Source organism: Neoarius graeffei, chromosome 14 (assembly GCF_027579695.1).
Source record: "Neoarius graeffei isolate fNeoGra1 chromosome 14, fNeoGra1.pri, whole genome shotgun sequence".
Taxonomy (NCBI): domain Eukaryota; kingdom Metazoa; phylum Chordata; class Actinopteri; order Siluriformes; family Ariidae; genus Neoarius; species Neoarius graeffei.
Genome location: NC_083582.1, coordinates 70,979,429 through 71,005,472, shown reverse-complemented (window position 1 = coordinate 71,005,472; position 26,044 = coordinate 70,979,429). Strand labels below are relative to the sequence as shown.

General features: G+C 40.5%; 1 protein-coding gene across 4 annotated transcripts in view; it reads left to right on the top strand.

Moving 5' to 3' along the window:
- Positions 1-26,044, top strand: part of LOC132898581 (PH and SEC7 domain-containing protein 1-like) — a 164,690-nt gene that overhangs the window by 73,995 nt on the left and 64,651 nt on the right. For all 4 annotated transcript variants that reach the window (XM_060940291.1, XM_060940294.1, XM_060940292.1 and 1 more), the window contains 3 exons: positions 286-398; positions 10,693-10,751; positions 23,071-23,160. In XM_060940291.1, coding sequence (XP_060796274.1) covers positions 286-398; positions 10,693-10,751; positions 23,071-23,160 — 262 coding nt within the window. The remainder of the gene's footprint in view (positions 1-285; positions 399-10,692; positions 10,752-23,070; positions 23,161-26,044) is intronic.

Here is a 26,044-nt window from a genome sequence, read left to right as displayed (position 1 = left end):
CTTGGTCGTGAGGAATATCCAGCGTTCTTGTGGAACGTTGTAGTGTTTTGGATTTCAGATGTCTGGATAAACTATAATTTAACAAAATGGCACTTTGTTCAGTTCATCATTTACTCCTATTATTATGCTGGTCACGTTTAAATATCAAGACATGTCTATTTTAAGGTCTGTAGTTGTTAAAATAGCCAGCACTGAGTTTAAGATGGTGTTTTCTGTGTTGGGTGTATTGTTTTGTGATTTTATTTCAGGGAACGTGCTTACCTGTTTCTCTTTATTTTACTTCAGGACCTTCCTACAGGAGTTTGTGCTAAAAGGAGAAACACAGGAGCGAGAGCGAGTCCTGGCTCACTTCTCGCACCGATACCTGCAGTGCAACCCTATCCTCACACTCTCTGAAGGTAAAAAAAAAAAAAAAAGAGCTCAATTTGTGTGCAGGAGCTTGTTTTCAACACTTGAATGTTGTCGTGACTTGGTTTCAGTTATCAAAAATGAGATGTGATTGTTTTCTCGACCATGGACCATGATGGTTTGTGGCCAAAATTAGGGTTTGACTTTCAGGATTTTAGAAGATTTTAAGGAGCTACAAATGCTGTGTTCATGTTGACTCGTATATAATTTTGCGCTCTCAAAAATTGTGAATGCCAGCAGTTCTTGTTAAAGTATTAAGTCTGAAAATAACTATGAAACGCTGATTTTGTAAAAAAAAAAAAAAAAACAGTGACCCCTATAACCATACAGTTGCAGTCAGAAGTTTACATACACATCATGGACATGAATGTCGATGATGATGAGTTTATTTAGTAAAATAATGTACACTACCGTTCAAAAGTTTGGGGTCACCCAGACAATTTTGTGTTTTCCATGAAAAGTCTCACTTTTATTTACCACCATAAGTTGTAAAACGAATAGAAAATATAGTCAAGACATTTTTCTGGCCATTTTGAGCATTTAATCGACCCCACAAATGTGATGCTCCAGAAACTCAATCTGCTCAAAGGAAGGTCAGTTTTATAGCTTCTCTAAAGAGCTCAACTGTTTTCAGCTGTGCTAACATGATTGTACAAGGGTTTTCTAATCATCCATTAGCCTTCTGAGGCAATGAGCAAACACATTGTACCATTAGAACACTGGAGTGAGAGTTGCTGGAAATGGGCCTCTATACACCTATGGAGATATTGCACCAAAAACCAGACATTTGCAGCTAGAATAGTCATTTACCACATTAGCAATGTATAGAGTGGATTTCTGATTAGTTTAAAGTGATCTTCATTGAAAAGAACAGTGCTTTTCTTTCAAAAATAAGGACATTTCAAAGTGACCCCAAACTTTTGAACGGTAGTGTACAAAATACAAGTATAGTGCACATTAAAATACATGGAGAGCACAAAGTGTAAACACGTATTTCCATTGTGGTCCAAGTACATCAAGTGGCAAAAAAGGGGGCTATAAACAAAAGTGGGGGAGGGGTGTCCAGGACGTATACAAAATAAAATATGGCATGAACTAGAAGGTTAACAAAGACATATTTTAAAGGATTTTGTGATTGCTGATAAAATTGATCAAATCAAAAATTCTTGACATAGTTTTAAAATACCATCTAAAACATTTATGGACTGCAACTGACATGGTAGTTGGTTCCAGGCAGTGATCGCGGTATACCTACGGTAAATGAAGAATGGCCAAATGACTTAACAGAAGGAACATAAAGGGACATGGGATCTGAACAGGTATTATAGCGGGTATTCCAAACACTTATAGATGATGTGAGAGATCTCCGAATGTTACCATATGACATGTTGTGGATGTGATTTTAGTTTTGTTTGACTCGGAGATGGACTGGCAACATGTTGACCTGTTTGAACTCCGTATACCCTATAGGAGTCCTGGGGGAGGAGCTAGGTATGAAGCGAATAATTTTATTTTGAAGACGATTCTTATAATTCTTGGTAAGGCCAGAGTACCAAGTGGAGCTGGCATAGTCAAAATGACATTGGATAAGAGCTGACGTTAAAAGTTTCTGGATTGCCTTATCGAGGTCCCTGGCCTGCCAATGTAGAAACTTGAGTTTGGCGTTGGCCTTGCGTATAATATTGTCAGCTGTATGGCTACCACTAAGAGACTGGTCTAAATCCACGCCAAAGTAATTGTCATTGCAGTATTGGGCTTTCATATATTTTCTTTGACCGGTTATTTTTCTGTGGCAGAATGATTGATTGTCCAGCATACATCTTTAATAGAAGAAGAAAAAAAAACAAGAATTTGATGCACAAGTTTTAAATTATTCTGGGATTCCTGAAATCAGCACAGTGTCATAATTGTACATGCAGGATGAAAAATTTACCTAAGCCCACTTAATTCAGTAGTACTGAAAGTTCCAAAATGTCTTAACTTGCCAAGGTCTCTTAACTAACTGTTAGCGATCATGGCTGATGACAGCTGGTAGCTTCTCTGTGCCAACATAAAATGGGTTTGTTTAACAAGTAGGTACTGGGAAGTGGAGTCACTTTGCCAAGGTCCGGAAGAAGACCCATACTGTCGCCCTCAACTGAGAAGAAATTGGTTCAGGTGGTCAGGAACCACCAAGACACAGGTCTGCTATGAACTGGAATCTGCTGGAACACCAGTGTCACTGTATACGGTCAAGTGAATTTTACATCTCCATGGACTGGTAGGCTGCTGTGCAAGTAAAAAGCCCCTGCTCCAAAATCAACACCTTCAGGCTCGACTAAAGTGTGCAGCTGACCACATGGACAAAGAAAAGCCTTCTGGAGCAAAGTTTTATGATCAGATAAGACAAAGGTTGAGTTGTTTGGCCACAATGACCAGAGGTATGTTTGGAGGAGTAAAGATGAGGCATTCAACCCCAAGAACACTCTACCAACTGTTAAGCATGATGAAACAAAGTGGATGGATTCTAAGGTAGTCCAAAGAGGACTACCTTAGAATCCTTCAGTATAACCTCAAACCATCAGCCAGGCAGTTGAAACTTGGACACAGTTGGGTGTTCCAGCAGAGCAATGACCCCAAACACGTCAAAGCTGTGTGTGGAAAGGATAAGGCAGGAGAACATTAAGTTCTGACCTCAACCCTATCGAAAATAGGTGGACTGTGCTTAAAAGTTGGGCCCGTGTAAGGAAACAATTTAATTGAACACCAGTTCTGCCAAGAGTGATCAAATATCCAACCAGAATTATGCCAAAAGTTTGCTGATGGCTACCAAAAACCCTTGGTCAAGGTAGAACTTACGAAAGGACATTTTAACCAACTATTAGGTGTGCCCTAAGTATTTTTTTTTTGACCCCGTAGGTATCATTTTCATCCTGTGTTGATTTCAGAAAACCCAAAATAAATTAAAACGTGTGCACCCAATTCTTGTTGTTTTAAAGATGCATCTTGTAGAATCATTCTTCCCCAGGGAAAAATTTTTTTTTTCAAAGAAATCATTGAAAGCCCAATATTGCCACGACCTTCATATCCATGACGTGTATGTAAATTTCTGACTTTAACTGTACAGTACATCCACTGCCAGTCAAAGGTTTTTGAACACCTGGATTTTTAAGGATTTATTACAGTTAAATCACTATTAATGCCTCAAATGAAACAAAATCAGATGATATACAGTGCAGCAGTTTAATCAGGAAACCGAAATCCCTGTGGAACTTGTTAGCTCGCTCTCGGATCCTAATCGGACTCTCAGTGAGGGCTTCATTACCGGCAGGAACACTCGAAAGGTAAAGCTGCAGATAAGACTCTTTTAGTGTTAAATGCAAAATCTATATACGGTATTGTGTGCCAACAGTGTCTAAAAAGATCTAGATTGTGCTATTAAAGAGCGATTTCTAACTGTTCCCGAAACATTGAATAATATGAAACATTTCTTGATTCCTGTAACTGTTTAAACTGAGGTCATTTATTCAAAAATACTGCACTGTTGGTTGTCATGAACAGTTTTGCACTTGAGTTTCCATCAATGAAGAGTTATAATATCAATAAAACTGACTTCATGTTAAAACTGTTAAAAATGTTATCACGTTGTCTGTTGTCGCCCAAATGAGGATGGGTTCCCTTTTGAGTCTGGTTCCTCTCGAGGTTTCTTCCTCATGTCGTCTGAGGGAGTTTTTCCTCGCCACAGGCTTCATCATTGGGGATAGATTAGGGATAAAATTAGCATTTAAAGGCATCAGAATTCTATAAAGCTGCTTTGCAACAATGTCTATTGTTAAAAGCGCTATAAAAATAAACTTGTGAGAAATAAAGATACAGGAGGAGTTCATTTCTGTCCCCTGAGGTATAGCCTGCACTAACGTACCCCCTACAGCTCATTATTGGACCCCATGTGTATCTTTTTAGGGCCAAAAAGGTCCATATACAGTCCCAAGCAGTGTATAAAGGGCACAGATAAGTACCTGAGAGAGTACTGTCCCAGTGACAAGCTGCTGTTCTGCTAAAGGTACAATAATGTACTTTATTTTCTGAAAGTGTAGGGTGTTTAAAATATTTGACTGGCAATGTAATTACAGTGGTGCTTGTAAGTTTGTGAACCCTTTAGAATTTTCTATATTTCTGCATAAATATGACCTAAAACATCATCAGATTTTCACACAAATTTTAAAAGTAGGTAAAGAGAACCCAGTTAAACAAATGAAACAAAAATATTATACTTGGTCATTTATTTATTGAGGAAAATGATCCAATATTACATATCTGGTGAGTGGCAAAAGTATGTGAACCTTTGCTTTCAGTATCTGGTGTGACCCCCTTGTGCAGCAATAACTGCAACTAAACGTTTGCGGTAACTGTTGATCAGTCCTGCACACCGGCTTGGAGGAATTTTAGCCCGTTCCTCCTTACAGAACAGCTTCAACTCTGGGATGTTGGTGGGTTTCCTCACATGAACTGCTCGCTTCAGGTTCTTCCACAACATTTCCATTGGATTAAGGTCAGGACTTTGACTTGGCCATTCCAAAACATTAACTTTATTCTTCTTTAACCATTCTTTGGTAGAACGACTTGTGTGCTTAGGGTCGTTGTCTTGCTGCATGACCCACCTTCTCTTGAGATTCAGTTCATGGACAGATGTCCTGACATTTTCCTTTAGAATTCGCTGGTATAATTTAGAATTCATTGTTCCATCAATGATGGCAAGCCATCCTGGCCCAGATGCAGCAAAACAGGCCCAAACCATGATACTACCACCACCATGTTACACAGATGGGATAAGGTTCTTATGCTGGCATGCAGTGTTTTCCTTTCTCCAAACATAACGCTCCTCATTTAAACCAGAAAGTTCTATTTTGGTCTCATCCGTCCACAAAACATTTTTCCCATAGCCTTCTGGCTTGTCCACGTGATATTTAGCAAACTGCAGACGAGCAGCAATGTTCTTTTTGGAGAGCAGTGGCTTTCTCCTTGCAACCCTGCCATGCACACTATTGTTCAGTGTTCTCCTGATGGTGGACTCATGAACATTAACATTAGCCAATGTGAGGGAGGCCTTCAGTTGCTTAGAAGTTACCCTGGGGTCCTTTGTAAGCTCGCCGACTATTACACACCTTGCTCTTGGAGTGATCTTTGTTGGTCGACCACTCCTGGGGAGGGTAACAATGGTCTTGAATTTCCTCCATTTGTACACAATCTGTCTGTGAATTGGTAGAGTCCAAACTCTTTAGAGATGTTTTTGTAACCTTTTCCAGCCTGATGAGCATCAACAACGCTTTTTCTGAGGTCCTCAGAAATCTCCTTTCTTCGTGCCATGATACACTTCCACAGACATGTGTTGTGAAGATCAAACTTTGATAGATTCCTGTTTTTTAAATAAAACAGGGTGCCCACTCACACCTGATTTGTCATCCCATTGATTGAAAACACCTGACTCTAATTTCACCTTCAAATTAACTGCTAATCCTAGAGGTTCACATACTTTTGCCACTCAGATATGTACAACCCCGATTCCAAAAAAGTTGGGGCAAAGTACAAATTGTAAATAAAAACGGAATGCAATAATTTACAAATCTCAAACTGATATTGTATTCACAATAGAACATAGACAAAATATCAAATGTCAAAAGTGAGACATTTTGAAATTTCATGACAGCAACATATCTCAAAAAAGTTGGGACAGGGGCAATAAGAGGCTGGAAAAGTTAAAGGTACAAAAAAAGGAACAGCTGGAGGACCAAATTGCAACTCATTAGGTCAGTTGGCAATAGGTCATTAACATGACTGGGTATAAAAAGAGCATCTTGGAGTGGCAGCAGCTCTCAGAAGTAAAGATGGGAAGAGGATCACCAATCCCCCTAATTCTGCGCCGACAAATAGTGGAGCAATATCAGAAAGGAGTTCGACAGTGTAAAATTGCAGAGAGTTTGAACATATCATCTACAGTGCATAATATCATCAAAAGATTCAGAGAATCTGGAAGAATCTCTGTGCGTAAGGGTCAAGGCCGGAAAACCATACTGGGTGCCCGTGATCTTCGGGCCCTTAGACGGCACTGCATCACATACAGGCATGCTTCTGTATTGGAAATCACAAAATGGGCTCAGGAATATTTCCAGAGAACATTATTTGTGAACACAATTCACCGTGCCATCTGCCGTTGCCAGCTAAAACTCTATAGTTCAGGGACAGGGGCAATAAGAGGCTGGAAAAGTTAAAGGTACAAAAAAAGGAACAGCTGGAGGACCAAATTGCAACTCATTAGGTCAGTTGGCAATAGGTCATTAACATGACTGGGTATAAAAAGAGCATCTTGGAGTGGCAGCGGCTCTCAGAAGTAAAGATGGGAAGAGGATCACCAACCCCCCTAATTCTGCGCCGACAAATAGTGGAGTAATATCAGAAAGGAGTTCGGCAGTGTAAAATTGCAAAGAGTTTGAACATATCATCATCTACAGTGCATAATATCATCAAAAGATTCAGAGAATCTGGAAGAATCTCTGTGCGTAAGGGTCAAGGCCGGAAAACCATACTGGGTGCCCGTGATCTTCGGGCCCTTAGACGGCACTGCATCACATACAGGCATGCTTCTGTATTGGAAATCACAAAATGGGCTCAGGAATATTTCCAGAGAACATTATTTGTGAACACAATTCACCGTGCCATCTGCCGTTGCCAGCTAAAACTCTATAGTTCAGGGACAGGGGCAATAAGAGGCTGGAAAAGTTAAAGGTACAAAAAAAGGAACAGCTGGAGGACCAAATTGCAACTCATTAGGTCAGTTGGCAATAGGTCATTAACATGACTGGGTATAAAAAGAGCATCTTGGAGTGGCAGCGGCTCTCAGAAGTAAAGATGGGAAGAGGATCACCAACCCCCCTAATTCTGCGCCGACAAATAGTGGAGTAATATCAGAAAGGAGTTCGGCAGTGTAAAATTGCAAAGAGTTTGAACATATCATCATCTACAGTGCATAATATCATCAAAAGATTCAGAGAATCTGGAAGAATCTCTGTGCGTAAGGGTCAAGGCCGGAAAACCATACTGGGTGCCCGTGATCTTCGGGCCCTTAGACGGCACTGCATCACATACAGGCATGCTTCTGTATTGGAAATCACAAAATGGGCTCAGGAATATTTCCAGAGAACATTATCTGTGAACACAATTCACCGTGCCATCCGCCGTTGCCAGCTAAAACTCTATAGTTCAAAGAAGAAGCCGTACCTAAACATGATCCAGAAACGCAGACGTCTTCTCTGGGCCAAGGCTCATTTAAAATGGACTGTGGAAAACTGTTCTGTGGTCAGACGAATCAAAATGTGAAGTTCTTTATGGAAATCAGGGACGCCGTATCATTCGGACTAAAGAGGAGAAGGACGACCCAAGTTGTTATCAGCGCTCAGTTCAGAAGCCTGCATCTCTGATGGTATGGGGTTGCATTAGTGCATGTGGCATGGGCAGCTTACACATCTGGAAAGACACCATCAATGCTGAAAGGTATATCCAGGTTCTAGAGCAACATATGCTCCCATCCAGATGACGTATCTTTCAGGGACGACCTTGCATTTTCCAACATGACAATGCCAAACCACATACTGCATCAATTACAGCATCATGGCTGCGTAGAAGAAGGGTCCGGGTACTGAACTGGCCAGCCTGCAGTCCAGATCTTTCACCCATAGAAAACATTTGGCGCATCATAAAACGGAAGATACGACAAAAAAGACCTAAGACAGTTGAGCAACTAGAATCCTACATTAGACAAGAATGGGTTAACATTCCTATCCCTAAACTTGAGCAACTTGTCTCCTCAGTCCCCAGACGTTTACAGACTGTTGTAAAGAGAAAAGGGGATGTCTCACAGTGGTAAACATGGCCTTGTCCCAACTTTTTTGAGATGTGTTGTTGTCATGAAATTGAAAATCACCTAATTTTTCTCTTTAAATGATACATTTTCTCAGTTTAAACATTTGATATGTCATCTATGTTCTATTCTGAATAAAATATGGAATTTTAAAACTTCCACATCATTGCATTCCGTTTTTATTTACAATTTGTACTTTGTCCCAACTTTTTTGGAATCAGGGTTGTAATATTGGATCGTTTTCCTCAATAAATAAATTATCAAGTATAATATTTTTGTCTCATTTGTTTAACTGGGTTTTCTTGATCTACTTTTAGGACTTGTGTGAAAATCTGATGTTTTAGGTCACATTTATGCAGAAATATAGAAAATTCTAAAGGGTTCACAAACTTTCACGCACCACTGTATGCATTAGTGTTTCCCATCGGAATGGATGACTGGAATTTTACATGTATGTAACGTCTATTTATAAAACAGCAAACCAGGACTAGGGCTGCAACGATTCACTAAGTCACAGATTTGATTCAATTCAGACCCTTTGAGTCAATTCTGCAACTAAATATAAAGTACAAACAAACTTCAGATTTTAAACTTGAACAAAACCCCATTGAAATTTGTCTGGAAAGATGAAAACTTTCCAAATGCTGATTTTCATACTGTCAGTACACTAGTACAAGTAACAGTAGTAACTAAGCAACATGTAAAACTGTTTTGTAACTTTGGCTCTCAACTCTAACTGATAACAGTTAAAGTAAATCACATCAGTCAGTTTTAACCATCCCCACGTACCTGGTTTTACTACTTTTGTCGCACTTTCAGTTTTCACTTCGGCCGCACTTACTTCGTTCACATCCACGTTGTGATTTCGCTTTAAATGATGTGCGAGGTTTGTAGTTGACCCTCCTTTATACTTCATCAACATAACGTGCGGCACGTTGCAACGTCCTTCGTGTCTTCTCGAAACCCAAAATGTAGCCAAACTTTCAATTTAAGATGAGATGAAGGATCTTTAAGCTTGGATTCCGCCATTTTGGTGCCTAGCAACGGCGTTGCCATGTAAAGCATCGGCTACTCTGATTGGACAAGGGCAAGGAACAATTAATGAATTTAAGGCCATGTGGCCCTGAATTCTCCGCTGTTTTTTCCTGCTTCACCATGACCCAATTCAAGATACTATGTCATGCATGACATGGTGGGCTTTCCCTGTTTGCACAAGGCATTGTGGGATACAAATTTGAAACAGGAGAGAAAAATGGAGGACGTGAGTGTGCGAATTAAACGTGAAAGACCGACTATAGTAACGGAAAGAGAGAAGATGTTATGTTATATACGAAGGAAAGGAAACGCAGGACCAAACTAATAAATATCGGCGCTCAGCGAGCACCTCGGTGTGATCAGCTGTTCGTTTAGCGACAGAATGATGGAACTGTCAGTGCACGGTCACTTATAGGTAAACCTGCGCATGCGCACACACACGGACTTCCTCTGTCTGCTTGACTGCGTGAAGCGAGCGATTTCATGCACATTATTTGCTTTAATCCTCTCAAATTTAAATAACTTCCCAGCCACAGAATAGAATGGCCTGAAATTTTGTTAAATATTACAGAAATGAACATGTATCACAATGAGCACATTTCAGAGCGAACTAAATTTCACTGATTTTATGAAGTCGAAAGGCCGTCTAGCTTTAAGTCCATAGTGATTTTTAGGGATTTTCTTGTGCAAACAATATACTAGGTTTTAAAACAAAACCTACTGATGCAGCCTATATATTAATGAATTTAGTTATTAGTAATAGTATTGTACTTGTGTGTGTGCATATATAACTGTGTACAGTATCAGTCAAAAGTTTTTACACACCTACTCATTAATAGCTTTTTCTGTATTTTGACTATTTTCTGGATTGTAGAACAATATTGAAGACATCAAAACTATGAAATAACATGGAACATACCGGTAGGTGGTAAATGTAAAAAAAAAAAAAAAAAAAAAGGGTTAAAAATGTTTTGGATTCTGTAAAGTATCCAGTGTTTACTTTGAAGACGCTTTGCACACTATTGGCATTATCTTAATCAGCTTCATGAAGTCGTCACCTGGAACACTTTTCAATTAATGTGTCTCATCAAAAGTTAAGTATTGGATGAGTTTCTTGCTGCCTTAATGTGTTTGAGATCAAGTAGTAAATAATAAAAATGTAGTAAATGGCCCTATTCAACACCACAGCTGTAGTAATCAATACAATATGCCAAGAACCACTCAACTAAGTAAAGAGAAGTGGCATCCATCATTAAGACGTGAAGAAGTGTCTTTTAATTAATAAAAATAAAGAAAAATCATTGGATTAGAAGGTGTGTCCAAACTTTTCACTGTTACTGTGTTTCTGCTTCCAGACAGCGTCCACACACTGACCTGCTCCCTGATGCTGCTCAACACAGACCTGTATGGCCAGGTGTGTAGGGGACGAGGGGGAAAGAGAGAAAGCATTGTTATTAATGTTTATTTTAATTGTTTAATTTCTGAATGGAATGGGTTGCACAGCTTTATTTGTAAATGACACTATATGGCCGAAAGTTTGTAGACCTGACCATCACACCAAGCACAAATCTTCACAGCCGCGCTCTAAAATCGAGTGGGAAGCAGCCCCTGAAAAATAGAAGTGATTATATCAGCAAAGAGGGGACTAAATCTCGAATAAGACGTTCAGCAATCAAGTCAAGTCAACTTTATTGTCAAATATGCTATACATGCTCGACGTGCAGCACAGATGAAATTTCAGTTCTCTGTGACCCACGGTGCAAACAGGCAATGCAAATAAACAGTATAAATACTCTAGATAAGAAATAGACATAGACTAAAAACACTCACAGGTGTGTGTGTGTGTGTGTGTGTGTGTTGTACACATTTATATATTAGTGCTGTCAAGCAATTAAAATATTTAATCGCGATTAATGTCGCGACTGTCATAGTTAACTCACGATTAATCGCAATTTAATCGCACATTTTTGTCACATAAAAAACCATTGTAATTCTCTTATCAGCATAAAGTGAATGGGCTTGCTTTGCACCAATGTTTTTTTTTTTATTGCAAAGCATAACACGTCTTGACACAGCCACTGCAAAGTGAAACCTAAGCCGAGCACCGGCGCGGGGCTAGCAAGAGAACCATGAGTGAAATGATCTACTGCTTGAGTTAGTCTACAACTAAAGAGAGACAGGTTACACAGTGACGGTAGGCTTGACATGCTTGATTATAATATAAAGTACACTATTATATTAAGTTTAAGTTGTTCGTTGATAAATATTGCATTGAATCTGATCTTTACTGTTTCAGCTCACTTAACACATTTTGTACTTTGACACTTTCTGCCTGTTGATGCGTCGCGCTGTCCAATCAGAGGCGGCCAAATTTGCATATTACAGGAAGGATTTCTGGGATAACATTGAGTTTACAGTTCAGAGGGATCTGGCTTCTTTAGACGCTGTCTTCTTAAAACTGAATAAATATTTAAAAAGAGCCAAATGAGCCAGTCTTTTGAACGGCTCTTTTCAAAGAACGGATCACAAAGATGCGGATCCCATCAAAGAGCCATAAATCCCATCTCTACTAGCGCGCCCTGCCCGCGCTGGTTCTTGGGGGGGGGGGGGGGGGCAGAGGACTCTGGCTGTGCGGGGCGTGGTATTACAGTCTAGCTGCTATTGGTTTTCTAACCAAAGTCTCTGTTCCAAGTTCCTGGCAGTTTCAAAAGCTTATGAAAAACCTACATCATGTCACAGAGCGTTAATCTCGCGATAAAAAAATTATCGCCGTTAAAATTGAGTCAAGTTAACGCATTAATAACGCGACATTTTTGACAGCACTAATATATATATATATATATATATATGAGTGATTCCACGCTTATGGGTACTGAAATGGGGACATGAACTTATTTTTAAAAATTCACCTAAAACCATTTCTTTTTTTTTTACCATCAGGTCACAAAACATGTAATCTTTAATGAATGATATGTTAAAAGATAACTTTAATTTTCTGAGATGTAATAAAAACATTTATATGCTAAAGTCAGAACGTAACAGAAGTGTTGTGGACATATATATTCTCAATTTTAACAATGTAGAATTACTTTTTGAAACATAGGAAGGTGATGTTTTAGCAAATATAATTAATAAACATGTGTAGTAGAATAAACATACACATTCTTTCAATAAGATTAACATGGTATAGAGCTAGATTGTAATTAATTTGTAACAGACGCGAGATGGACAATCGTAACAGAAGTAATGTAACAGACATCATTTTGGAACTCATAGGCTTGACTTTGGCGTATAAATATGTTTTTATTACATCTCAGAAAATTAAAGTTATCTTTTAACATATCATTCATTAAAGATTACATGTTTTGTGACCTGATGGTAAAAAAAGAAATGGTTTTAGGTGAATAAGTTCATGTCCCCATTTCAGTACCCATAAGCGTGAAATCACTCGTATATAATAAAATATTGGAGCAAAGGGACATAAAATAAGTCAAGGGCACTTGAGGTATAGCAGGTAAACATGAAATAAGCAGTATAAACAATAAACTAATAGCTGTTAAGGTGAGGTAGTGCGGAATAGTGCAAATGAGCGAGGTAAAGATGTCCACAAACTTTTGAACATGTAGTGTATCATAAGCCGATGTGTTTATTTTATAGATGGATGGATGGATGGATGGATGGATGGATGGATGGATGGATAATATTTAAAGCTGTGTAATATGCCATGTTGTTGTCAGCTTATTAGGTACAGCTACCTTGTATCTGCAGTTATTGGTTATTTTGTATTATATTCCTCATCAAAAAGTTCCTGTGCAGGGATTGGCCAAGGATGGCTCACATGACATGGAATAGTTCTACCATTGATTAAGCAATGTATCTTGTGATGTCCGAAAAAAAATGGATATGATGTGAATCAGTCATGGTATATTCTGGATATACCATGAACTGATGTCACAGTTTCAAGCTATACGGCTCTATTTTGTTCATGTATGATAAGAGAGCCGTTTCAAGCTATATGGCTGACTCGAGTCCCGGCTGTGGCTCTCTGAGCATTTCTCTCTCATGTGGATCCATGTCTCATGATCATGTCTAACAAGGCAGAGTTAGACCTCTAATAGGTCAGGCAGCAGAAAGACGCATGCTGCGATGGGTCGGGTGGCGAGTGGACGCAGGCGTCTTGCGCCAAATCCTTCGTTGTGGTCAGATGTTGTAACAGTTGAAATTGTGAAATGTGCTTTTAAGATCTGCTGTGTTACCTAGAGAGGCGGCGGCGGCAACTCACGCTTGTGTTTTCTGTTAGTTGAGCCGTGTACCTTGCTGGAAATGGGTGTCTGTTAATGAGCTCCTTTTCTTTTCGCTCCTCAACTCAAGAGTAACGTTTAGAGAACGTGTGAGCTCTATTTTGTTCATGTTTGATAAGAGAGAGCCGTTTAACCGGCGGGCATGGTAAAGTTGAAGTGTAAACAGCAAATTTTATAGTGTTAAATCAGCTCTGAGAGTCAATTTTAACACTGCTGGTGTTTTTGTCTCAGTCTCTGCAGTGTTAAATTAAATTTTTCTGAAGTTAACTCAACTTTTTACAGTGTCATTTCAACTCTAATATTTTAACGCTTTTGCTTAACACTGGGAAATTAACTCTGAGAATTTTGCTGTCATAAGTTAAGAAACTCTGAGTATTGTGGAAGCCCCAGACTGTGTACGAAATCGCTCCCAATTCCCTATCTAGGGCACTATGTAGTGGGGATGCCATTTTGAAGTGCTGTTCGAAACCTTCGCAAGGATTATTTACACCCTATATAGTGCACTCAAAGTATCCCACAATGCATCACGAAAAGTAGTGTACAACGATGGTCACTAACCAAAGCACTATATCCCATCATGCATTGCGGTCACACTGAAAGAAGTCAAATTAAAAGTCTCAAATTTGATTTAATAAAAGGCAGCGGCAAAGAAGAAAGTATTCAGCCTTGATTTAACAAATCTGAAAGATGCACAGAGTACTTTGTATTGATTAATGTGGGAAATGGGCTCAGTATAATATGGATTTATCACAAAAACACATGCATGTATTTATTATTTTGAAAACCCACCAGCCGACTGATCTGGCACGTTTTAATTGTGCAACAGTAATGACGTAAATACCAGCGCGATGGACTCACTATATAGTCCTGTATATAGTAATTCCCCATATAAGGAGTAGTGAACAAGTGAGCGATTTCGGACACAGGACCAGAGTTTGTGTGAACGTGCGTTCCTCTCTTCTCCAAACTGCTTCAACTCACGATTGGTCGTTCAAGCGTTGCACGACCGCCTGCCTCTACACACGTCAACCTGTTATTTGCCCCGATTGGAAGCAAATCGCAGCTGAAATGTGAACAGATTGCGATCCACTTGCATCAATCTGCCTCTGCTAAGGACCCTCTGCAACACTCTGCCATTATCTTGCGTCTACCTGCGATTTTGTTATCGCAGGTAGACGCAAGTAGTTGAAAACTAGTTGCAGCCTGCCATCTGACCTGGGCATTAGCTCACCGGCCGTAGGGTGATGAGCTCTTGTCATCACGCGGCGTCCGTCGTCTGGCCATCCATCCACAAAAATTGCTGCTGCTCCTCCCTGAGTTTCCAATGGATTTTGATTGATTTGATTTGTTTGGAAGATCTAATCAGTCTGCACAAAAGTTACTCCCTGGCTTTGTGATTTCTCATTAAGAAGTTGCTAATTAGGCAGATTAATGAACTTTTTCAGGAAATTTGGGATAATTCTGATTGTTTTGTTTGGAAAATCTAATTGTTCTCGTGAATCACAGCTTGGCTATTTATAAACGAGTCTGGTTTCTCATGGTATGGCCGTCTGAGCTACTGCGTCGCTGACGCTCTGGGGCGGGGTTTTTTTTGTTTGTTTGTTTGGTTTTTTTTGGGGGGGGGTTCCCCTCTTTCCTCTCCATGTTTATTTCCAATTATTTGTCAGCACTTTTAGTTTGGAATTTTTTTTTCATGTGGGATATAAATCAAATACCATTCACTGAGAGGCACCGGTAATCATGGATTCTTTTCGATGACTGGCATAGTACTGTTGTCTTCCGGGCTGCACCCCTCACAAAATAGTACTGTGCCAGTCACTTCAGAGAATCCATACTTTCAACAGGAGCCTCTCAGTGCATGGTATATTTGATTTATTATTCTATTCACCTTCACTGGATATGAGCAATTGCCGGCTCTGATTGGCTACTCTACTACTAGGATATCAGCTCATATACCGTGAGTAGAGAAAAACAAAATGGTGGAGCATGTTGCTGAAGCAACCGAGGACGAAATTAAAACTCTACTCGAAAACAAAACTCCAAAAAATACAAAAAAAAGCAACAAAATATGGAATAAAAGTATTTGATGGTAAGAACATATCTTTTTTTTGTTTGTTTGTTTTAAATCAAGAATTATTATAATAGCATTTTTCACAAATTGCTAGTCATTTCACTGGTTTGTTTACATTCTAAGTGGAAATGATTGTCGGATGTTTTGTATAAAGTTTTTATTTATCGAATTTGCAAAAAAAATCCAGTGAATGTGGATAGAATAAAACAGTTATTCCACTCAGTCTCGTCGTACATCATTTATAGCCAATCAGCTCACGTATGACTTGATTTCGTGGAATAACTGTTAAATATTCATTTGGGTGCTAGATCTTGGCACGGATTTTTAAAGACTTTATTGTAAGACCCAAACAATGAAGAAGGGATAACATCCTGTACATGGAGAAGTTATCCATCATCTCAATCATCTGGTAAATTTAATAACCATGCTGTAGGTTACATGGTCAATAAATGGAATAAACTTGTGCATGCGTGTAGAGCAAGATGGGCTCCAGTCAGTAATGTGCACTAATTGACTGACTGAAATGGTATGTTTAAGTGATGAGAGTCGATGAGTGATCAAGGTAGCTGTATCTTATAAGCTTGTACCTCAGGGTTTTTTTCTTTTCTTGCATGTTAAAGGAGGTTAAAATAAAGAATTATTTTAAACCCTTGGACATTTTTCCTTTTATGCTTAGGCTTTTCTGCTCATGTCTTCCTCTAACACGAGCACAGAGTTCACGCTGGAGTTCAACATCTCCTGCTGAGTTCTTTTGCTGTGAAGTGCCAAAATTGATTTGTTAAAATGACTCGCTTCTGTCTGTGGATCAGAAAGCATCCAATCCAGCAAATTAAAGTCTCCTTTCTATAAATAGCTATAACCTTTTCCCACTTGGAACACGACTCTATACCATCAACTGTGTCCACATTATACTCCCCTTTGTCACAAAACATTATTCCAGCCTTTGCTGTAAAAAGAAATGTGTTATATATATATATATATATATATATTTAAAAAGATGAGAGGCCTGTAATTTTCATCATAGGTACACTTCAACTATGAGAGACAGAATGGGGGGAAGAATCCAGGAAATCATGTTGTAGGATTTTTAATGAATTAATTGGTAAATTCCTCGGTAAAATAAGTATTTGGTCACCTACAAACAAGCAAGATTTCTGGCTCTCACAGACCTGTAACAACTTCTTTAAGAGGCTCCTCTGTCCTCCACTCGTTACCTGTATTAATGGCACCTGTTTGACCTCGTTATCAGTATAAAAGACACCTGTCCACAACCTCAAACAGTCACACTCCAAACTCCACTATGGCCAAGACCAAAGAGCTGTCAAAGGACACCAGAAACAAAATTGTAGACCTGCACCAGGCTGGGAAGACTGAATCTGCAATAGGTAAGCAGCTTGGTGTGAAGAAATCAACTGTGGGAGCAATTATTAGAAAATGGAAGACATACAAGACCACTGATAATCTCCCTCGATCTGGGGCTCCACGCAAGATCTCACCCCGTGGGGTCAAAATGATCACAAGAACGGTGAGCAAAAATCCCAGAACCACACGGGGGGACCTAGTGAATGACCTGCAGAGAGCTGGGACCAAAGTAACAAAGGCTACCATCAGTAACACACTACGCTGCCAGGGACTCAAATCCTGCAGTGCCAGACGTGTCCCCCTGCTTAAGCCAGTACATGTCCAGGCCCGTCTGAAGTTTGCTAGGGAGCATTTGGATGATCCAGAAGAGGATTGGGAGAATGTCATATGGTCAGATGAAACCAAAATAGAACTTTTTGGTAAAAACTCAACTTGTCGTGTTTGGAGGAGAAAGAATGCTGAGTTGCATCCAAAGAACACCATACCTACTGTGAAGCATGGGGGTGGAAACATCATGCTTTGGGGCTGTTTTTCTGCAAAGGGACCAGGACGACTGATCCGTGTAAAGGAAAGAATGACTGGGGCCATGTATCGTGAGATTTTGAGTGAAAACCTCCTTCCATCAGCAAGGGCATTGAAGATGAAACGTGGCTGGGTCTTTCAGCATGACAAAGATCCCAAACACACTGCCCGGGCAACGAAGGAGTGGCTTCGTAAGAAGCATTTCAAGGTCCTGGAGTGGCCTAGCCAGTCTCCAGATCTCAACCCCATAGAAAATCTTTGGAGGGAGTTGAAAGTCCGTGTTGCCCAGCGACAGCCCCAAAACATCACTGCTCTAGAGGAGATCTGCATGGAGGAATGGGCCAAAATACCAGCAACAGTGTGTGAAAACCTTGTGAAGACTTACAGAAAACGTTTGACCTCTGTCATTGCCAACAAAGGGTATATAACAAAGTATTGAGATGAACTTTTGTTATTGACCAAATACTTATTTTCCACCATAATTTGCAAATAAATTCTTTAAAAATCAGACAGTGTGATTTTCTGGATTTTTTTTTTTTCTCATTCTGTCTCTCATAGTTGAAGTGTACCTATGATGAAAATTACAGGCCTCTCTCATCTTTTTAAGTGGGAGAACTTGCACAATTGGTGACTGACCAAATACTTTTTTGCCCGTGTGTGTATATATATATTTTGTGTGTGTGTGTGTGCACATTTTATTTATACAAGATATTTGGAACATTGCCATTATCTTCATTTGAAGTCTTGATTCAGGTGGGTGACAAATTAAAGGAAAATTAGTAGCTCTGTTATACTGTGTGTGTGTCTGTGTGTGTCGGGGGGCATTTATTACCTCACCCAGGACGGAGTCCACCAGGGGCGACGTAATGTTTTTGGTGGGGTTTCTTTGGGGTTTTTTTTTTTTTGGTTATTTGTTTTTTGGTTAGCAACATTACGGGAAAACGGCTGGACCAATCTTCATGAAACTTTCAGGATCGATGGGCATTGGTCTCAAATAGAACCTCCAACATTTTGAGGGTCATCTGGTCCAGGTCACCAAAAAGGTCAATCATTTTTGGTGCAAATGATGTTCCAAATGTGTCCTAAATCACTCGCTACATAGTGGACTATATAGTCAGGTCGCCATTTTGTAGTGCTGTCCGACTGTATAGTGAGCATTATTACACCCTATATAGTGCACTCAAAGTATCTCTCAATGCATTACGAAAAGTAGTGCCACGGCAAAGAAGTTATATCATTTAATCAATGAGCTCACTATGTAGTAATTCCCTGTATAGTGAGTAGGGCGTAATGAACGAGTGAGTGATTTAGGGGAGTGTTTGTAACCAATCAGCACTTATCCTGATTGAGTTCGATCACCTTCTATTTCTTGATAAACTTCGGAACTAATCAGAACTAGAAATTAAATAAGAGAAACCTCGTTATAGCTCCGTAGTATCAGAAGATAATCGGCAGATAAAAAGATAAACAAAATTCACCTCATGGTTTGCCAAGGCTACTGAGTCGATATCAAGTACAGTCAAACTGGAAAGTCTGCACACCCCTTTCACCTTCTCCACATTTTATTACCTTACAGACTTATTCTACAATAGATTGAGTTCATTTTTTGTCACAAAATTCTACACAAAATAGCCCATAATGACAAAGTGAAAGCAGGTTTTTAGAAAATATGCAATTTTATTTTACTGACAAAAATAGGTTATTTAGGGGTTACATATCTGTACACACCCTTGGCCTAATACTTGGTTGATGCATGTTTGGAAGCAATTACAACTTCAAGGTGTCTTGGGAAAGAAGCTACAAGCTTGGCACACTTGTTTCTGGACATTTTTGCCCATTCCTCTTGGCATATCCTTGCAAGCTCTGTCAGGTTGGATGGGGAGCATCGGTACACAGCCATTTTCAGCTCCTTCCACAGATATTCAGTTGGATTCAGGTCTGAGCTCTGGCTGGGCCACTCAAGGACATTCACAGACTTTCTCCGAAGCCACCTCCTTTGTTCTCTTGGCTGTATGCTTCGGGTCGTTGTCATGTTGGAAGGTAAACCTTTGCCCCAATCTGAGGTCCAGAGCACTCTGGAGCAGGTTTTCTTCAAGGATCTTGGTGTGCTTAGCTGCATTTATCTTTCCCTCCATCAGGACTAGTCGCCCCGTTCCCGTTGCTGAAAAACATCCCCACATCATGATGCTACCGCCATGCTTCACTGTAGGGATGGCATTAGCCAAGTGATGGGCGGTGCCTGGTTTCCTCCAGACGTGACACTTGGTATTCAGGCCAAAAAGTTCAATTTTGGTTTCATCAGACCCAGATAATCTTGTTTCTCATGGTTTGAGAGTCCTCCAGGTGCCTTTTGGCAAACTCCAAGTGGGCTGTCATGTGCCTTTTACTAAGGAGTGGCTTCCGTCTGGCCACTCTACCATAAAGGCCTGATTTGTGGAGTGCTGCCTGGATGGTTGATCTTCTGCAAGGTTCTCCCATCTCCACAAGGATACACTGGAGCTCTGTCAGAGTGACTCTCAGGTTCCTGCTCACCTTCCTGGCCAAGGCCTGTCTTCACTGATCGCGCAGTTTTGCTGGATGGCCAGGTCTAGGAAGATTCTTGGTGGTTCCAAACTTCTTCCATTTACGAATGATGGTGACCACTGTGCTCTTTGGGACCTGTAAAGCTGCAGCAATTTTTCTGTACCCTTCTCCAGATCTATGCCTTGACATAATCCTTTTTCTGAGGTCTGCAGATAATTTCTTTGACCCCATGGCTTGGAGTTTGCTCTGACATGCACTGTCAACTGTGGGACCTTGTATAGGCAGGTGTTGGCGATCCCCAATCATGTCCAATCAATTGAATTTACCACAGGTGGACTCCAATGAAGTTGTAGAAACATCTTAAGCAGTATCAGTGGAAACAAAATGCACCTCAGCTCACTTTTGGGTGTCATATCAAAGGGTGTGCACACTTGTGTACATATATCTTACATTTTGATTAATAAATTTAGCTCGGGGCGGCATGGTGGTGTAGTGGTTAGCGCTGTCGCCTCACAGCAAGAAGGTCTGGGTTTGAGCCCCGTGGCCGGCGAGGGCCTTTCTGTGTGGAGTTTGCATGTTCTCCCCATGTCTGCGTGGGTTTCCTCCAGGTGCTCCGGTTTCCCCCACAGTCCAAAGACATGCAGGTTAGGTTAACTGGTGACTCTAAATTGACCGTAGGTGTGAATGTGAGTGTGAATGGTTGTCTGTGTCTATGTGTCAGCCCTGTGATGACCTGGCGACTTGTCCAGGGTGTACCCCGCCTTTCGCCCGTAGTCAGCTGGGATAGGATCCAGCTTGCCTGTGACCCTGCAGAACAGGATAAAGCGGCTAGAGATAATGAGATCTATTGTAGAATAAGTCTGTAACGTAATAAAAACGTGGAGAAGGTGAAGGGGGTGTGCAGACTTTCCGGCTTGACTGTAAGTGGTGTTTATTTTAAGAAAATTTACCTTTTGGTTATCACAGCTTTTGTTTGGTCCTTCTGAAAGGTTAAATGAAAGGTTTTGTAAGGGTGTGGTTGTTGTTTTTTTAAGCTTTCTGGCAGATATTTAGAGTCTTTACACTACACTACTCTTATGAAATAAAATGTTCTCATTAGTATTGGTGACCTTGAAAGAACAGACACCACACTTGAGATTGAATCAGTTATTACACTAAAGTAAGTGCTACCGGGTGAGGTTTGTTTTGCCTAGCAACACTTGTTTATTTTACAGTTATGAGAAAAGCATCACTGCAAATCAATATTCTGACTGATCACCTTTATCCTTTGCTGAAACATTTCTATCCTGCTGTGTGCATGGTCTCTTCTAGGATGATCCCCACCCCAAACACGGGGCATCAGGGTCACCGGTTAGCTTGATGATGATGAAAATAATGGAAATCATATGTATATGGCCTTCAGGCACCAGTTCTCAATTTACTTAAACACCTCTGGGAAAATTTAGAGCAATGTATTAGAATTCTCTCTCTCTCTCTCTCTCTCTCTCTCTCTCTCTCTCTCTCTCTCTCTCTCTCTCACCATTCTCTTAAACCCCAACAGAGAGAATCTCTCGGAAAGAAAGTGTTCATCACTCCATATAATTATAATCTGTTTCAAGGCACAATGTAACACTAATATTTTGTCATTTAATTTGTCACCCATCTGTATATACAGTGTCTTGCAAAAATATTCATCCCCCTTGGTGTTTGTCCTGTTTTGTCGCATTACAAGCTGGAATTAAAATGGATTTTTGGAGGGTTGGCACCATTTTGATTTACACAACATGCCTACCACTTTAAAACTGCAAGTCCATCCATTATCCGTAGCTGCTTATCCTGTGCAGGGTCGCAGGGAAGCTGGATCCTATCCCAGCTGACTATGGGCGAGAGGCAGGGTACACCCTGGACAAGTTGCCAGATCATCGCAGGGCTGACGCATAGAGACAAACAACTATTCTCACACTCATTCACACCTACGGTCAATTTAGAGCCACCAATTAGCCTAACTTGCTTGTCTTTGGACTGTGGGGGAAACCCACGCAGACACTGGGAGAACATGCAAACTCCACACAGAAAGGCCCTCATCGACCACTGGGCTCGAACCCAGAACCTTCTCGTTGTGAAGTGATGGTGGTCACCATTACCCCCCCCCCCCTTTTTTTTTAAATCATGACACACAACAATTAAGATGAAAAAACATCATTAAATCTGGAGTGTGCATAGGTATTCACACACACACACACACCCCCCAAGGTGGCTCCCATCTCATCTCATTATCTGTAGCCGCTTTATCCTGTTCTACAGGGTCACAGGCAAGCTGGAGCCTATCCCAGCTGACTACGGGCGAAAGGCGGGGTACACCCTGGACAAGTCGCCAGGTCATCACAGGGCTGACACATAGACACAGACAACCATTCACACTCACATTCACACCTACGGTCAATTTAGAGTCACCAGTCAACCTAACCTGCATGTCTTTGGACTGTGGGGGAAACCCATGCGGACACGGGGAGAACATGCAAACTCTGCACAGAAAGGCCCTCGCCGGCCACGTGGCTCAAACCCGGACCTTCTTGCAGTGAGGCGACAGCGCTAACCACTACACCACCGTGCCACCCCAAGGTGTCTCTTGATCAACTAATTATGTGACTTAAGTGAATTGGTTGGGCCAGCTCTTATTTAGGGGGTGAATACCTATGCACACTCCAGAGTTCTGTTTTTTTTTTTTTTAATCTTATTGTTTGTCACAATCCAAAAAAAAAAAAAAAAACAATTTGCACCTTTAAAGTGGTAGGCATGTTGTGTAAATCAAATGGTGCTAACTGTCCAAAAATCCATTTTAATTATAATGCGACAAAACAGGACAAACACCAAGGGGGATGAATACTTTGTGCAAGACACTGTAGTCAGCTATTCAAAGAAAGATAAGTGAAATAAAACTGATATGCATCCATACATCTGGTTTCTGCTAACAGAATATTGGCAAGCGGATGTCCTGCACTCAGTTCGTTGGAAATCTGGAGGGACTGAACAATGGGGAAGATTTCCCTAAAGAACTCCTCAAGGTAGGTTTCGAAGGCTCTTACACAAGTACTGAACTCTCTGATGGACTAAGAAACGGATCTGAACAGCTGTATAACTAGGTTCTATACAGTGCGTTTGCCGGGTGTGTGTGCTTACACTTTTCAGTTGTTTTGTGTCTTTATACTGCCATTGTCTTGTGTGATATAGGAGCAATGGGTTGTGTTGTCTTGTGGGAGTTGCTTCATCATTAGGCTGTTTTTTATTATTAAATTTCCTTATTAGATTATTGCTTTTGTGTCATGGATAGGAATACTGTTGGTTCCTTTCATTAAGCCACAGGCACATTGCAAAGTCAATCAGCAGAGTCTCTGGTCTTGCTAATGAATGGTAACGAGGTTTCCTTCATTAAGGTTACTGATGACTGGGATTATAGATCCGTTTTTCAGTAAAGTGCTACTTTATTTAAGCGATCACTGTGTGTGTGTGTGTGTGTGTGTGTGTGTGTGTGTGTGTGTGTGTGTGTGTGTGTGTGAGAGAGAGATTACCGTAACTATCTACCTTCACTTTGTTTGGTCATGGAAAATATAATTTTCCATAGTTACTGAATGATCTTTTAACATGCCTACAGGATAATAATACACTTGAACAAAGAAGCAGCAGCAGCCTTTATTTATCGCATATACATTACAGCAGTTCAAATTGGAAGTTGGGGTCACATTATATTACATTGCATTACATTTATAGCATCTAGCAGACACTCTTATCCAGAGTGATGTACAATATACCCAGAGTAGCCTGGGGAGCGGTTAGGGGTCCGGTGCCTTGCTCAAGGGCACTTCAGCCATTTCTGCTGGTACCGTACATTGAATCGAACCGGCAACCTTTTGATCCCAAATCTGCTTCTCTAACCATTAGGCCATGGATTCCCCAGGGTTAGATCGCAGGGTCAGCCATGATGCAGCGGCCTTGCAGCAGAAATGATTAAGGGCCGTGCTCAAAGGCTTAACAGTACCAGGTTCTGGGATGAGAATTTCTGATCTTCAGATCCGTAACCCACATCCTTAACCATTGAGCCAGCACTGCCCCAGTGAAGTCTAAATTTGTAGTAAGGTGATGTTACAGAATACAAAATACCACAATATATATTCTAGAAACCCTTAAAATTTGGCTAATATTAAAAAAAAAAAACCTCCACTGATAGTTCTTGTGAGTGGAGTTAAAATCATTCAGTAGTATACAGTTGCTTTGAAAAATTTGAAATTTCACTGTTTTGCCTTTCTGTTCACACACTTTTAAAAAGATAAATTTCATTTGTACATGAACTGATTTCTACATTAGCTCATCTAATGTAAAAACCCATATTTACTGATTTAAAGGATTTAAGAAAATAAAACAATACTCCAACAACAGCTTCTCGTTGACACTCATTTATGGTCACGGTTCGTCAACAAATTATCACAAGTTGACCTAAAGTATTAAAAGGTACAAGAATAAAGGGTTTGGGGTTCCTCTCCGGGCGGCACGGTGGTGTAGTGGTTAGCGCTGTCGCCTCACAGCAAGAAGGTCCTGGGTTCGAGCCCCATGGCCGGCGAGGGCCTTTCTGTGCGGAGTTTGCATGTTCTCCCTGTGTTCGCGTGGGTTTCCTCCGGGTGCTCCGGTTTCCCCCACAGTCCAAAGACATGCAGGTTAGGTTAACTGGTGACTCTAAATTGACCGTAGGTGTGAATGGTTGTCTGTGTCTATGTGTCAGCCCTGTGATGACCTGGCGACTTGTCCAGGGTGTACCCCGCCTTTCGCCCATAGTCAGCTGGGATAGGCTCCAGCTTGCCTGCGACCCTGTAGAAGGATAAAGCGGCTAGAGATAATGAGATGAGATGAGATGGGTTCCTCTCCCCCCCACCCCCTCAAGGCTTGGACCAGTGACTGGTTTTAAAGGATGGTTTAGGTTATGTTAGTTGAAACTGATCCCTTCCATTTCCTCCACACATCATTTTAATGCTTGTATAAAAGCAATACAAGAACAGTTTGATGACTCAGCCATAAAATCTGATCAAAGTTTTGCTCTATAAGGCCAAAAGTATACGAATACCTGACCATCTCCAGTTCCTGATTTTCAAGTCAAATCGATTTTATTTGTATAGCTCTTTTTGCAATACTCATTGTCATAAAGCAGCTTTACAGTAAAATATAGATTTTAAACATTTGAATTAATAAATTTCACTAATGCGCTTGTGGCTGAATTGGGGAAAAATCCTCACAGCGACGCTCCAAAATCTAGTGGAAGCCTTCCCAGAAGAGTAGAGGTTTTTGTAACGGCAAAGACGGGACTAAATCTGGATGTTCAGTTAACACGTATGCAGAGGTGGACAAAGTACCCAACTTCATTATTTCAGTCAAAGTACAGATCCCACTGGTCAAATGTTACTCTGATACAAGTGAAAGTTGTCCAGTCAAATTTTTACTTAAGTTAAAGTACTGAAGTACTCGCTTTTGAAAATACTTAAGTATTAAAAGTACATTTTCTGCCAACGCATCGTTGTATTATTGCCACAACGCTTACAAAACCTAACGCCGTTACCAAAGATGGAAATGTGAATTCACAAAATGAACGCATGCTGTGCATCATGGTGGTTTAACGTTAAGCTAGCTAGTCAGTGAAACTCCACCTGACATGCTAGCAAACTCTTTTCAAACTCAAAATCATATTGGGTAGCTAATGCTACTAGAAAAGAGAGAATGTAGAAATCTGTTAATTTGGTAAGATTATGCTAAAGCACATTTTCTGAAAGGACTTCAGATAAGTTAACGTTATTCATGTTAGCGTAACTCCATGTTTACATGCTAACTAACAGTGTCCAAGTTAACTAGCTATGTGTTAATGTTAGCCGTGGACAAGGTGATGGCAACTTGGCGGGCAAATCCATA